Source organism: Peromyscus maniculatus, chromosome 5, assembly GCF_049852395.1.
Source record: "Peromyscus maniculatus bairdii isolate BWxNUB_F1_BW_parent chromosome 5, HU_Pman_BW_mat_3.1, whole genome shotgun sequence".
NCBI classification, from domain to species: Eukaryota; Metazoa; Chordata; class Mammalia; order Rodentia; family Cricetidae; genus Peromyscus; species Peromyscus maniculatus.
The window spans coordinates 20,404,894-20,421,161 of NC_134856.1; the positions used below are offsets into that span (position 1 = coordinate 20,404,894).

Here is a 16,268-nt window from a genome sequence, read left to right on the forward strand (position 1 = left end):
CACCCGAGACCAATTCCTAAATATAACACCAACAGCACAGACACTGAGCACAATAATTAATAAATGGGACCTCTTGAAACTGAGAAGCTTTTGTAGGGCAAAAGACACTGTCAATAAGACAAAAAGACAGCCTACACAATGGGAAAAGATTTTCACCAACTCCACATCTGACAAAGGATTGATCTCCAAAGTATATAAAGAACTCAAGAAACTAGACATCAAAATACTGAACAGCCCAGTTAAAAAATGGGCTAAAGAGCTAAACAGAGAATTCACAAAACAAGAATCACAAATGGCTGAAAGACATTTAAAGAAATGCTCAACATCCTTAATCATCAGAGAAATGCAAATCAAAATGACTCTGAGATACCACCTTACACCTGTCAGAATGGCTATGATCAAAAACACTAATGACAGTCAATGTTGGAGAGGATGCGGAGCAAAGGGAACATTCCTCCACTGTTGGTGGGAATGCAAACTTGTACAACCACTGTAGAAATCAGTTATGGTGGTTTCTCAGAAAATTAGGAATCGGACTACCTCAAGAGCCAGCCATACCACTCTTGGGCATATACCCAAGGAATGCTGATTCATACCATAAAGATACATGCTCAGCTATGTTCATAGCAGCACTATTTGTAATAGCCAGAACCTGGAAACAACCTAGATGCCCTTTACCTGAAGAATGGATAAAGAAAATGTGGCACATATACACAATGGAGTACTACTCAGCAGAGAAAAACAATGACATCATGAAATTTGCAGGCAAATGGATGGAAGAAAAGATCATCCTGAGTAAGGTAACCCAAACCCAGAAGGACAAACATCTTATGTACTCACTCATAAGTGGATTCTAGATATAAAGCAAAGAAAAACCAGACTGCAACCCACAGAACCATGGAGGCTATTTATATAGCATGGGGGACCCTAGGATGACTGTGGCTTATAATAAGTTTTGGTTTTACTCAATTACTGAACAAGCCTCAATGAAACATTTCACTATTAAGATAAGAATTTATACTGTATCAAGCTGATAATAGAAAAGTTAATTAATTCATTAATTAAAAAAATAAAAAATAAAAATAAAAAAATTTGAACTATTAAAAAAACATATTTTGTTAAAGTAAAAAGGGGGAATTAGGGACTCATCATTCCTCTCCACATTCTATTCTTTCCCTTGTTTCATATATTTTAAATTTTTTATCAGTGGATTCTGTTGGAGTATCCGCTGCAGATAAGCACTGGAGGTCTCCTGTTGCAAATCACCCTCTGGAGCGATGGAAGGATCTTTCTACTGGCACTTGGAGGAGACCCGATCTGGTGTTGGTGTGGGCCCGGGGTTCTGTTTATGTCTTTCCTCAGGACAATGAGGTTCCTCTTTGGATTCCTGAGCACTGTGTGCACCCTGTGGATACTGCTGAAACCCAATATGGCAGAGACCTATTGGGCCTTTGTGAAAAACTCTCCCCTTCTGATGCCAATGGGGATTGAGAGCCCAATATGGCCAGCTTTGGCAAGCATTAACGTAAGCCAAGGAACTGTAGCCATGTGGTTGGATTCTCCAGAAGGTAATGTATGGTAACTGCTTTTTCAAGTATGTTTGAGAATGTGTCACCCAGATACCTTGGAGATTAAGGATAACCCTGAAGGTCACTGACCTCCATTTGTTAACAGTAGCATGCCAGCTAAGCCTTTTCATTTTCACAATCCTCTTCAAGCTAGTGTAGTACCTACTTTTCAGGAGTGGCTCTGTGCAACATTTAATGGCCTCCTGAAATTCATTTAGCCCCCTTTGAAGATACCTTAAAATTTATGAGCCTGAATGTAGCCATTATGAGACCATTAGTTCTGCTCCTTGTGAGCTGTCTGTTTTTTTCTTTATGGTTCCTAGTTGTTCTTTTGCAGAGCTGCCAGCTTAAGTCATGCTGGGATCAAGAAAAATGGGCCTTGGCAGTTGGTGTTCCTGGAGTTGTATCCACCAGTGGATGCCCACATGCTCCTGAAGAGAATTTGACATTACTGCTGCCATTGTTGCTGTTATAGCAGTGGCAGCCACCGCTGCTACTGTTTCTGGGATTACCATTTCATACTTGGTTACTACAGCTAGCACAGTGGAGACCCTGGCAGCAAAAGTAGCTACCACAGTTAGTCTTTCATTCTATTGGGCATGATAAATTTAATTCAATAGTTATATACATTTCGATTGGCTTTGAAAATTATAAATTCATAAACTCAAGTTCCATTTGCTTTTGGGATACCATCTTATAAGGACTCCAATTTGCAGCAAGGCTCATTAAGGAAGGGGAATGGCTCAGTTGCCTTTAGCCTATGGGTAGGTTAGGATTTCTGTTGGTCTGCTCTGTGTTGAACACACAGATTGCAAGCCCAGTGCCACTTTGAGATCTTTGGCAGCAGTTAACTCTGCAGCTCACACATGATTGAGCCTATATGATAATGAGTATTCAGAGATGGGTAATGCCTGGGGGGCACTCACCAACCTAAGACAGAGTTCCTGTGTGGCCTGGGCAGGTGTCTCCATGACGGGTAAGGTGACCTGCTGATGTCCCATGCAACCTGAGTCAGAAGCTCATTTTTTTAGTAAAAGCGGGACCTGTAGGGCCCTGCCCCTTCCCCCTCCCCCCCCCCCTGCCCCGTTTTGGGTAACTGTTGCCTGCTTGCTGACCTTGACCTTGATATCTTCCCTATGCTACTTCCCTGCCGGGTTCCACCCTCCTGAAGGCTTAAGGGAAGTTCCTTGTCTGTGTATCCTGCATATTGGGTGTTAACAGCTTAGATGCAAGATTGTAAAACATCAGTAGCAAACTTCTGCCCTCCGGGGTTCTCCCATTGTGCTGTAAGCCTGTATTTAAGACCTCCTCCCTCCTTCAATAAACAGCATTCAGCATTTAAGAGAGAGAGAGAGAGAGAGAGAGAGAGAGAGAGAGAGAGAGAGAGAGAGAGAGAGAAAACAGATCTGACAAACTAAAATCAAAGAAAAAACATTCAGGCCTTGTGTCCTTGTTTGGCTATATTGCTGCAAGACAAAATATACTGTGAAGGTAGACATCCGTATAAATATCATTTGCTCTCATAGAAAGATGTTTCATACACAGTAATCTTAGTATAGGAAGTAACAATTAGCCTGCAAATATTAAAAGGGATGGAAACTTTCATGAGGTGAGGTGAATGATACATGTTTTGAATTTATCTTACCATGACAAATTAAAAAAAAAGTTTTGTTGCTTTTTGGTATGGTTATTATGGTTCTTTAAACCACATGTAATTAAAATTATAATCAAACTTATCAGGCTTGGAGGCAAGTGTCCTTGTAACAGGCCTCCAATCCTTAGTTCAGCTGATGCCCTTATGGAAGGACCATTCAGACCTTGAAAGCCAGAGCATAAGCAGCAACACCTGCCAAAATGATAACAGAGACCCCATCTGTCAAATCCATAGTTCTAGGAAAGTCCCTAGATGCACCAACCTTGTGCTTTTAGAGTTCTGCTTCTGGCTAAATGTTCTTGCTAACTGATGTGTCAACCCAGGGTATGGTGTGTGTGTGTGTGTGTGTGTGTGTGTGTGTGTGTGTGTGTGTGTGTGTGTGTGTGTCTGTCTGTCTGTCTGTCTGTCTGTCTGTCTGTCTGAAAACCTAGCCAGAGAAAGACTCAAGGCCGCACTGGTGTCACGAACACCCAGTCAACCGCCAATAAAGACTTCCTATTGGCTTGAACTAGTGTCTGAGTAGTCCTCGAAGCTGTGTACTTCACAACGCCCCTTCTCACTGTGTCGACTTGCCTGCCCCTGTGTACACTTGGAATATGAACGCTAAGGGCTTGTCTTAAGGAAGAAATGCAACCAACCAGAGAGATGTAGAAGGGACAGGCAGGGGGCAGAAAGAAGAGAGACTGAATGAGGACAAAGAAGGACAAGCACATGGGAGTGTCAAATGAAGCACGTCATTTTGTATACTGCTCTAAAATTTAATTTGAAAACTTTATTATAACTTGGTGCTTTAGGAAACTGTTTCTCATTTCAAAGCTCAAGGTGTCCCCTCAAAAGAGTAGAATTTGGCAATTTTACAGAAATTTTATTAAATTTTTCCGCCTATTGTTGGATAAGATTATTTCTATCTGTTATCTATCTATCATCTATCTATCTATCTATCTATCTATCTATCTATCTATCTATCTATCTATCTATCTATCATCTATCTATCTATCTATCAACATATATCATAAGCTAATAGATCTAGCCTTGTATACAAAGTTAAATATAACTGTTAAGTGGGGCTAGATTCTGCGCTAGAATCCCGGTCACAAAAATCCAAGTGAACCTGTTGTTGTTCATTTAATAACCGGTTGGGTCCATCCGCTGTCACTCAAGCTCTGGACATGAGGCTCTGTCCAATCAGAGGAATTAGTGTGAGGATTGTCCAATCAGTAGCAAAGACACCTTCTGCTGGGCACATTATTGTCTCAGACCAGCCATCTTGGGACCTGTCGCCCGGTACCATCCCCTCTTCCTGGATACTTTGTGCTGGTCTCTGTGGCCTGGTGCATCTGTGGTGTGGTAAGAGCCATAGTGAGGACTCGTGATGCCCAGGAAGCTGGAGATGGTGAGTGAGGTGCATGCAGAGCGGGAGGGCAGCTGTGCACTCCGTCGCCTGCTGTTGTGGGGTTGGGGCTGGAGGCTGGACAGCGGGCAGCCTATCAGGTTCCTGCTCCCGGACTTGAGCCCTGCTGCAGCCTTCTCTGCGAGCTCTGCCTGGAGTGTGTGGCGGCTGAGCCGGGAGGGCAGCTGTAACTGGTCGGAAAGCGCCACTGTCCTGGCTAGGACCGCGGTGGGACGGCGGGCCAGTGGAGCCGCCACGCGGGAGTCTGGGGCCACTGTCCCACAGGACTCAGAGCGCTCTCGAGCTGCAAGCGCGGACTGCTGTGTCTGCACTGGATACCCAGGTCAGAGCCCCTAGTCCCTAATCAACCTTCGCAGCATCAGGCGGCGGATTCCTCCCCCTGCAGCTCTCTGAACCTAAGGGACTGTTGTCATCTGTAGCAGTGACAGCCACCCGGCTCTCCACCTCCTAGAACTCCACTCATATTCAGGTAGTTTCCCGGACTCTCACTACCGCCGGGTCCCACCCGCAGCTGTAGCTCGGGCTCTGCCTGGGTTTGTGTCTCCCTGATTGTTCCTCTGAATCTCCGAGATCTCTCATCTTTGAGCTGCTGTGACTGCCGCTCTGACAGATTTGAATCTAGTCCTGTATATCACATACCTCTTTGGCTTGTTCTTTGTCTGGCCCATCTTTCTCTGGGTCTCTCAACACCTCTTCTGCAGGATGTGTTTTCTTTAAAAAACTGTGTCACTAGTACAAGAGTTCAAATCCAGGTGACAATGTTCTTACTGCTTGATGCTGATCACCCCCTCTATCAGCTACCGTGTTTGTGTGTGTGTGTGTGTGTGTGTGTGTGTGTGTGTGTGTGTGTGTGTGTTACTGAGGCTCAACCAAGGGATTGCTAGGAAAGTGTTTTGCCAAGAGTCACTTTCCCAGTGTCGTTTGTTTTATTTGTTGTTGTTGTCTGTTTTGTTTGGTGTTTTTTTTTTTTTGTTGTTGTTGTCTTTTTTTTTTTTTTTTGAGAGAGAATCTTACAGGGAGCCCAGAGTGGCCTTGAGCTTGGACCCCCTGCATTGTTCTTCAGAGGAGTTGAGATCAAAGGTTGGAGCCCTCAGGACTCTGTCATTTTTTGTGCAGGTAAACAGTGGAGCCCAGGTCAGGAACTGTCATTTTTCAGGCCTCCAGGTACTAACTGCCCTTCCCTCCACAGCCCCCAATTGCACACGGGCCTCCTGCACATATGTCCAGGGGCAGACCTGAGGCCAGTTGGAGACAGACAAAAGTCATGAATGGGTCTGCCCTTCAGGATCCCTAGAGCTTGCCAAGAGCCCTCTGCATACAAGGTGATGCCTAAGGAATCCCAGATGCAGTAGCAAAAGATATGTGTAGACAAGTGTGGAGATGGCAATCCCCCCAAAAATGCAAAGAACACTGATAGATCAGTTGGCTACTATTAGAGCCCCAGAACCGAGCACTGGGGGGTGAGGGTGGGATTCTTCAGTTCTACTTCTCACACGTGGGAGGTCACGACCGCAGTGAGCAGGCACTGTTGGTGGGGAATATGACTCAGAAGCACAGGAACTGTGGCGTCTAGAACAGGCACATTCCTCCAGTCTGAAAATGGCCACTGCTGAGGTCCTGGCGTGCCAGTCAAAGGAGGTGGAGGGGAGAGATAAAAGAGGCTAGCTAAGAAAAACAGAGGAACTGCACTCAAAACCCAGCCAGGGGACACACGGCCTCTCCGTCTCGGTCTCCTGTATGTCTGCAAATGCGTTCCCACAGCCCTTTCCCCCTACCCTTTTGACTGTACTCTTCAAACAGGCTCTCACTCTGTAGACAAGCAGGGTCTGGAACTCTCTGTAGCTCAGGCTGGCCTCAAGCTAGAAGCAATGCTCTTCCATCTTCCAAGCACAGGGATTCATACACATGTACCAGCAGCCCATGGGTCCCTGTTCCTCTCCGTCTCTCCATCTCTGTGTGTGTCTGTCTCCTTGGGTAACTTATCTCTGAGTGAGTGAGGAGCCCTTGTCAGGGACTGCACATGGACCAAGTGGTTACCCACAGTGGATGCAGGATGTCAGGAGCTCTGTGCAGAGCCCTGATCCTCCTTCTTTGTCTAGCTGTGCCCACTCAGTACAGTCTTGATGAAACAAAGGAGGGACCTATATGTGGGTTTCAAACCTGCTTCCAAGCCAGGAGCGGTTGTGCAGGTTGCAATTCTTGATACCTGGGAGGGTGAAGCAGGCGGAACTAGCAGAAGTTCCAGACCATTGTGGGCTACAGTTCGAGTTGGAGGTGAACCTGGACAACTTAGGCATTATGTCAAAAAGCAAAAGTATATGGGAGTACAGTTCAGTGGTAGAGTACTCGCCTGGCATGTGCAGGACTCCGCCTTCTCTTCCCAATTACCTTGATTCTGTAGAACCTCAGAGAAGCCAGTTTCCTTCTGGAGAATCAGAGTGTTCCTCTGGACAGTGGGGCACTGTCACCCCTGGGTGGCACTGTGCTGGGACCGCAGCCAGGGAAGAATGAAACTGCCTCTGAGTGGTGAGCAGTGCATCACATCTCACCAGACCTCTAATGTGGGCCCTGGAAGCAGGAGGTGGTGTGGGGTTGGGAGAACTGTCCACTGCACAATGGAAAGCCAAAGCTGGGATCAGGGCCAGATGTGGGTCTCCCCTCCACTGTCTGCCACACTGGCCTGGGGAAGGTGTCTCTGCTGTAGGCTCAAGGAAGCTTCAGGTGGCTGTGATGGTTCTGATGGACCTGTCAATGAAGATAGGCGAGGAACAAAAGGGTCCGAGAGGGGAGTAGTTGTGGGATGAAGACTAGTGAGAAGTGCAGGGAAGACTGGCCCATCATGTGCTGTAGGACCTCAGGATTATCGTGTATGAGAAGGACAGTGTCAAAGTGTGGGCATGTGTGGTGGTCTGAATGAGAACGGCTCCCATAGTCTCATAATATTTGAATGCTTGGCTCCCGCTTGAGGGACTGTTTAGCAAGGATGAGTAGGTGTGGCCTTGTTGGAGGAGGTGTGGCCCTGGAGAAGATGTGTCCTTCTGTGTGGCCTTTGGGGTTTCAAAAGCCCACACCAGGCCCCATCTGGATCTCTCTGCCTCCACCTGTGGGTCAGATGTGAGCTCTCACCTACTGCTTCAGAGAGACATGGCTGCCTGCCTGCCACCATGATGGCTGTGGACTCACCCTCTGAAACTGTATGTAAGCCCTCAACCGAAGGTCTTCTTTTGTAAGTTGCCTTAGTCATGGTGTCTCTTCACAGCAATAGAACAGTGATTAAGACAGCATGGCAGTGCACCCCTGAAATCCCAGCACTTGGGAGGCAGGAGGATTGTGGGTATTTAGGGCCAGCCTGAGCTACAGAGTAAGACCACATCTCCAAAGAAGTACACAATTGTTTGGACCTGAACTCCAGTGTAACACTTGCCAGCTGTGCAGTCCAGGTCAGTGGTTTATTCCCTTGGAACTGGTTTTCCTCTCCCATAAAATGGAGCCGAATCCATGTTTCACGGGGTGCTGTAAGGGTCAGGGTTAGTCCCACCCTGTCAGCATGGGCCTGGCAGAGCACAATCTCTCAGAATAAAATGGGCCTCTGTGGCACACTCCTGTAATCCTGCCCCCTTGAGAGGCACAGGCAGGAGGAACAGATGTTTGAAACTTGTTAAAAGTACATAGGAAACCTTGTCTGAGAGACAGAGGGAGAGAGATGGAGGGGAGGGGAAGGTTGTTGTTCAGAGGCAGAATCCTTGCTTAGCATCTGCAAGACCATCATGGACTCTACTCCAATCACACAAACAAATAACCGTTCTCAAAAATCCCAAACACCCTGACCCTGTCCGATAAAAAAAGAAAAGAAGGATTTTCAGGCTGTGGAAGGTATTCTTTTAAATGAGTAATCCTTACAATAGAGTTCAGGTATACCTACCACAGAGGGGACTGCTCCCATTCTCCTTCAAGGAAGGGTTTGTGGTCCAGTTGCCAGGGGTGTAGATCAATGACAATGCCCAATAGTTGCTCTTTCGAAGTCCCTTGGACTGGAAGCTGAGGAGCTGTCAGGCTATGGCTGTCAGGGGAGTCTGTCTGTCTGTCTGTGCCACGCTCAACGGACTCCTTGAGAGGAGGCTTCTGTCATAGCTGACTGTCCTTCCGTCTGTTTCTGCCTCCTGTCTTTCCTTAGACGGTGCACTCACCAGCCTTTTGTCCCCTCGGGCCACATTCATGTTGGATTTGAGAGAAGCCAAACTGCCACCCGGGCTGCAGAGGCTTGGCTGTCTTGCACCTGATTTTTCAGGGCCTTGGGTCCCCTGTGATTATCTGCATAGTGACCGTATTAAAATAGGACAGCTGGGAATTTAGATTGGCAGGTCAGCCTCTGTCACAGCCACCTGGGAGAGTATTAGCCTCCACGCAGCTCTTCATCCTCCTGGGTAAAGAACCAGGGCTCAGGTACCTGCTCTGTTCACTCTGGCAAGGGAGCCTGTACAGTGCCCCAGCCTGCCTTAGAGCTTTCCTGGAAGGTGGGTTTGCTTCCTGAGAAGGTCATGGCAAGGTCCCGCAGAACAAGTCCTGGAGGGGCCTGCCAGTCTTCCTCACTGAGACAGTGAAAAGCCAGCTGGTGTCACGGCACCATTGCAGTGATAAGTGAGCAGCATCTGTGTGACCAGCACATAGGCCCGAGGGAGGCTGACCAAAGGAAGGTGCTTGGGCTGAGAGACATATTGCATTCCCTTAGAAGGTCATTGCTTTTAGGATTTATCGTATGTGTGAGGAAGGGTAGCCCACAGACCTTGCTATTCCAGTCAGCCACAGAGAAAAGAGAAAGCACAAAAAAAGAGGGTCCTAGTCCCCATCCAACCATCCTCATGTCCCCATGCACTTGTCATCCTAGCACTGAGGAGGTGGATTCTGGAGTACTGTTTTGAGTTGGAGGGCAACATGGGCTACCTAGAAAGACCCTGTCTTCTACCCTCACACACAGAAATACAGATATGGATAGGGCACACTTTTTTTCCTTTTTCTTTTTCTTCCTTCCTTCCTTCCTTCCTTCCTTCCTTCCTTCCTTCCTTCCTTTCTTTCTTTCTTTCTTTCTTTCTTTTTTTTTGGTTTTTCGAGACAAAGTTTCTCTGTGTAGTTTTGGAGCCTGTCCTGGAACTCACTCTGTAGCCCAGGCTGGCCTCGAGCTCACAGAGATCCACCTGGCTCCGCCTCCCGAGTGCTGGGATTAAAAGCATGCACCACTACTGCCCAGCTTGGCACATTTTTAATTCTACCTCTTGGGAGCTGAGGCAGGTTGATTATGACTTTGATGCCAGCCTGGGCTCCACTTGAAACTTTGTGGATGGAGGGAGGCCAGAGAAACAGGTAGGCAGGTAGACACAGGATGATACATGCCCATTGTCCCAGCACTTGAGAGATGGCAGCAGGAAGAACGGCCGCTGTGAGCTCTCTAGTCCTGTGAGGAAAGGCATGCTCGCTGCAGCATTCGGTCGGTTCCTACTGGGAGAAATCAGCAAAGGGAAAGGTCAGAAGAGGTGCCTTGCTTGGCTTGAGCGCTGAAAGACAGACTGCGTTCTCAGTGGACACCACATCTGAATGTCGCTTGCTTTCTCAGAAAGACAATTCCAGCACAGTAATTTAATTCTGTACATGTAGGGCATCAAAAACAATGCATACCAAAGGGAATGGTGTGAGGTTCTCTGCAAGCGCTACAGCCAACAGAGGAACCATCTGTGAGTGCCAGGAAGGAAATCTGGTTCCGCACAACTTTATTAGCCAGACTGCTTCAAGCTTCTCGAGTCTGACCCAAGCTGTTTTGACAATAACAAGCACAGTACAGTTTTGGAAAACAGGTATACATTCCCTTCCATTGAGGAGAAAAGCCTGCATTTCTAACTGTCCAGTTTCTCTAATGCTATCTGTGCTCTTCTACATCTCCCTCTTTCTGTTTTCAAAGAAAAATAGTGGCTGTTATAGATCCCATGTGGAAGCATTGTGTCTATGACTAGTCTAATTAATATAGGCAAGCATAAGAGAATTATAAGAATAGGTAGCAGAGGACCAAGAGAAAACCACCTTAACCATGATGGCCATTCAAAGGTCACTTGAGAGATTTTGTCTATCTCTTTATGCAAATCATTAATTTGACCATCTATAAGAAAAATCATTTATAAGAAAAATAAAAATCATTTATAAGAAAAATCTAAAACATTAAAGCAACATATGCCAGGGAATTGTTGACAAATAAGATTTTGCCTGAGCAACAAATAATCTATAGTAGCTCTATTTTGTAAAACTATGGTCCTCAATTCACCATCTCTTGATTAATTTCTGCTAATATGTTTGCTGTGATATTATTAGTTTTACTAATCACGCATACCATCTTTGAGACCTCTCTTTGTATTCTAGTAACTATTCCTAGGATAGGCAATAACAAAGCCATTGAGGCTGCAACCATTACAACAGGTTCCAATACGTGCAAAGAATCATCACAATTCTCAGGGTGAGTTCCCTCTCTCTCTGGTTTTTCTAGACAAGGTTTCTCTGTGTAGCCTTAACTGTCCTTAATTCTATTGATTACAAAGATTTACTGAGCAAAATGGGTATAACATGGCCTAGCCTACATAAACCTTTATAACTTTCAGGAAGGGCAGTGTAAGTAGCATTTTCAGCGCCCCCTCTCCCCGTTGGGGTCCACAGAGGTTTCCTAGTGATATCTAAGTTTACTTTACACAGCAGGACTGCATAAGGGGATGGATTGACCACATGCATTGTTACCAGGTGTTTGGAAGGGTCTGCACTTGGCTGTGCAAGGGGGAGGACTTTTGCTCACCCCTTGGCATATCTATAAAAAGCCCTTTAGCAGAGACAGAAGGGGCTGGTGGGTTTTTACCCAGGCCCTCCCAAGGCTATCCTATATTCCTATCTGTCTCTCCTCTATATTTCTATCTAAATATTTCTCACTTCTCAAGAGTACCCTGGGGGAAAAGTAAGAGCAGGTCTCCCACTTTCCCCATGCAAAAACGTCCATCCCAAATGCAGTTGTTTACCAGAGAGTATGGTATGATTAGAGGTAAAATTGCAATAAAAAGAGATGTAAGTACATTTAAAGCATAAACAAAGTGATAGAAAATACCATAGATAGGAATGTCAGAGGAAGCCTTGTGTATATGGGTGTGAATGGATTCTATTTTGTCCCCCATGATTTGTGTATAGTGCATATAGTGACTCCTATGCCATATAAACTTATTTTTAAGAGCCAAGGAATAGATGGGTCTCCTCTGACACAAAAGGATTGTGTCTGTTGACTGCCATGTGCCAAATGAAGCCAGAGGTTATTGTCTAAACCATTGGCAATAGATAGAACTATTCTAGGTACAATAATACCAACTTTGGTAAGAAATACACCAGATATTCCTTTTTTCATCTTCATACAACTATAGTTTCCACCATCACGGCTTTCTTAGGAGTACTTAATTATGCTAAAATCCATATTATTGCATTTGGACTGATCCCACTAGATTAGTCCAACCAAAATGTCCCCCATTCATGGGACTAAATATTTTTATACCATCTTTTATCCAGGCAATTGGTCCTAAAAGATAAAAATAATCCTTAGCATGGCAAAACAATCATACTGTCTTCTATTACATTTTATATATACATTTTATTCCCCCCTGAAAAAAGACATTTGGATTCTGCATTGACGAGCTGAGAATTAGCATGTAATACACTCTGTTAATATAACAGTAATATTTTTGGGTCAGTAGTATTGCATCCCTGCTGTTTCCCTAAAGTCTCAGCTTGATGAGTCTTGATGTCTCCCCAAGTTATCAACTCCCTCATCCTCTTGGAGTGTCTCCTCTTGATGAGTTTACCATGTATCCTCAGATGCTTCTTTTGTCTGGAGGTCTCCAGAATGCTGTCCTGGTTGGATTCATCAAAGCACGAACCATCTGGGACTTCATTCATTTTCTGGAAAAACATAAGGATACCCATTTCCTGATGTTAGAAGAACATCAGTTGCTTTTCATTGATTAGTCTCTAGATCTCCCCATTTAACACATACTCTAGGCTGTGCTTCCTTTAGGGCATCAGAAGAAGCATTATCCTTTACAGTGAAGAATTTTAAATTTAACATAGCTAAATGTAGCAGAGTATATGGGGATTTAGGTGGGTGTATATACCCTTTTCTTTTAAAAATTTGACATTTAAGTATTTGATGGTACCATTCTACTATAGATTGTAAGGGACTCTAGTAACATGATTAATATTCCATAAACTGCAAAATTCTCAAAAATGTGGTCACCCCTGAAAACTTATACAAACAAGAGATATTACATAGACTGAGCAGGTTGTGTTTATATATTTAGGAACACATATTTATATACACACACACATATATATACAACAATTAAAGAAAAAGAGGCCATGAAAGAGAGCAAAGAGGGGTACATGGGAGAATTTGAATGGAGGAAAGGAAAGGGAGAAATGATGTAATTATAGTATAATCTCAAAAAAATGTTTAAGAAAAGAAAAAGCAAAATGATTGACATTTATTTTTTATCTTTTTTTTACTTTTTTATTAAGAAAATATTTTCATTCATTTTACACACTAAAGATACCCCTCTTCCCTCCTCCTGCCCCCCAACCTCCCCCTCCCAACCCACCCTCTACTCCCCCATAAGAAGGAAAGGCCTCCCATGGGGAGGCACATCCAGTAGAGGCAAATCCAAGCCCTTCCCCCTGCCTCAAGGCTGCACCAGGTGTCCCATCATAGGTAGTGGGCTCCAAAAAGCCCACTCCTGTACCAGGGATGAATTCCGATCCTATCACCAGGGGACCCCCAAGCAAATCAAGCTACACAGTTGTCTCGCCATACAGAGGGTCTAGTCCAGTCCCATGGAGACTCCACTGCAATGGATCCAACATTCATGAGTTCCCACTAGTTTGGTTTGGTCATCTCTGCAGGTTTCCCCACCATGGTCTTGATGCATTTACTCATAGAATCCCCCTTCTCTCTTTCTGACTGGACTCCTGGATCTCTGCCTGGTGTTTGGCTGTGGATCTCTGCATCTGCTTCCATCAGTCACTGGAGAAAAGCTCTGTGATGACAGTTAGGGTATTCACTGATCTGATCACTGGGGTAAGCCAGTTTAGTTCAGGCACCCTCTCCACTATTTCTAGTAGTCCAAGCTGGGGTGATACTTGGGGATTCCTGGGAACTTCCCTAGCACTGGGTTTCTCTCTATCCCCATGATGTCCCCCTCTATCATGGTATCTCTTTCATAGTTTTCCCACTCCATCCCTGTTCCAGCTCAAATTCCCATTCCCTTATGTTCTCATCCCCTATCTCCTACCCTCCATTACCCATCCAGCCTACAAAATGGGAAAAGATCTTCACCAACCCCACATCTGACAGAGGGATGATCTCCAAAATATATAAAGAACTCAAGAAACTAGACATCAAAATAATGAACAATCCAATTAAAAAATGGGCTATAGAGCTTAACAGAATTCTCAAAGGAAGAATTTAAAATGGCCAAAAGACATTTTAGTCATCAGGGAAATACAAATCAAAATGACTCTGAGACACCTTCTTACATCTGTCAGAATGGCTAAGATCAAAAGCACTGCAGACAGCTTATGTTAGAGAGGATGTGGAGCAAGGGGAACTCTCCTCCACTGCTGGTGGGAATGCAAACTTGTACACTTTGGAAATCAGTGTGGCGGTTTCTCAGAAAATTGGGAATCAATCTTCCTCAAGACCCAGCTATGCCACTCTTGGGTATATGCCCAAGGAATGCTCAATCATACCACAGGGACACATGCTCAACTATGTTCATAGCAGCACTATTTGTAATATCCAGAACATGGAAACAACCTAGACGCCCCTTACCTGAAGAATGGATAAAGAAAATGTGGCACATATACACAATGGAGTACTACTCAGCAGAGAAAAACAATGACATCAGGAAATTTGCAGGCAAATGAATGGAACTAGAAAATATCATTCTGAGTGAGGTAACCCAGACTCAGAAGGACAAACATGGTATGTACCCACTCATAAGTGGATACTAGATGTAAAACAAAGGATAACCAGACAACAACCCACAACTCCAAAGAAGCTTGCTAACAAGGAAGACCCAAAGAGGGACGCATGGATCGTCCAGGAAAAAGAAAATAGATGATATCTCCATGAGTAAACTGGGGATGATTGACATTTATTATTAAATTACATGTAGGTGTGTCTCTGAGTTAGCATGTGCACATGAGTGCAGTACCAGTGGAGGCCAGAAGAGGCACCGGCTCTCCTGGAGCTGGCATCACAGGCTGCTGTGGTCTGCCCTATGTGGGTATTGGGAATTGGACTCAGGTCCTATGCAAGAGCAGGAAGCACTCCTAACCACTGGGCATATCTCCAGTCCTGTGTTTTTCAGTAATAAAAGTCACATTTCAGGGTTGGAGAGATGGCTCAGTGGCTAAGTGCACTGGCTGCTCTTCCAGAGGACCTGAGTTCAATTCCCAACACCCACATGGTGGCTCACAACTGTCTGTGACTCCAGTTCCAGGGGATTCAACACACTCACACAGATGTACATGCAGGTCAAGCCAATACACATAAAAGAAAAATAAATCATTAAAAAAGTCACATTTCTACTCAAAACCCACATGTGAATAAATAAGTAAATAAATAAATAAATAAGAAGAAAATAATTCTTTTTAAGGCCAGAGAGGTGGCTCATCAGATAAAGGTGCTTTCTGCCAGGCCTGATGACCTGAGTTCAATCCCTGGTATCCACATGTAAAGAAAGAACCAACTCAACTCTCAAGTTGTTCTCTGATCTACACACACACACACACACACACACACACACACACACACACACACACACTGTGGCATGTGCACACAGCCCCTATCCCTGCCACATATAATTAAACATCATTTATGTATTTCTTAAAAAGAACTTTTAAAACACACCCATGTGTCTAGTAGCTGCTTATAGGACTACACAGGTAAGGTGCATTATTTTGGAACATTCTCTTGGACAGCAAGCTCCCCCCTGGAGCAAGCCTTTTTACTGCATAGGAAATGCAGCAAAGCCCCAGATGGCAAGGGCTCCTTCAGACTGCCTCTATGTGTAAATGCCATAGAGAGGCCCCTGCCGACTCTGAAGGACGTGTTGGGATGTGTTGGGTAAGTGAGAAGACAGCTTCCATAGCGTCAAACCCACAGAAACTTCAAGGCTGTCACACAGGCTTCATGTGCAGTGTGTCCACTGAAAACCTCAGACCTTCCTACAGCATCTGCTGTGATTTGGACAGCAGAGTCCAAGTTTGGTCTCTGAGATCAGTATGTAGGGGGTGATGGGAAAGCAAAGCTTAGCTGGGGTTCTTTGGGGGTCACTGTCCTTGAAAAGAACTAAGGTAGAGCTCGTGGGACCCTGGTGAGGTCTTACCAGTATAGACTGTAAAAGAATAAGCCTGATGGATGGAGAGATGGCTCAGTGCTTAAAAGCACTGGCTGCTTTTGGAGAAAACCTGAATTCAGTTCCCAGCACCCACTCTGGGTGGCTCATAACCACATAAAAACTCTAGCTCCAGGGAATCTGATGCCTTCTGGTTTCCACCAGCACTGAGC

At 45.1% G+C, this 16,268-nt stretch overlaps 1 protein-coding gene across 2 annotated transcripts in view; it reads left to right on the forward strand.

Annotated features, from left to right (window-relative positions):
• Positions 1-4,484: 4,484 nt before the first annotated feature.
• The window catches only part of LOC102916038 (uncharacterized), a 55,791-nt gene continuing 44,007 nt past the window's right edge, over positions 4,485-16,268 (forward strand). For both annotated transcript variants that reach the window (XM_016006509.3, XM_016006521.3), the window contains exon 1: positions 4,485-4,615. In XM_016006509.3, the coding sequence (XP_015861995.1) occupies positions 4,595-4,615 (21 nt within the window). In that variant the 5' untranslated portion in view covers positions 4,485-4,594. The remainder of the gene's footprint in view (positions 4,616-16,268) is intronic.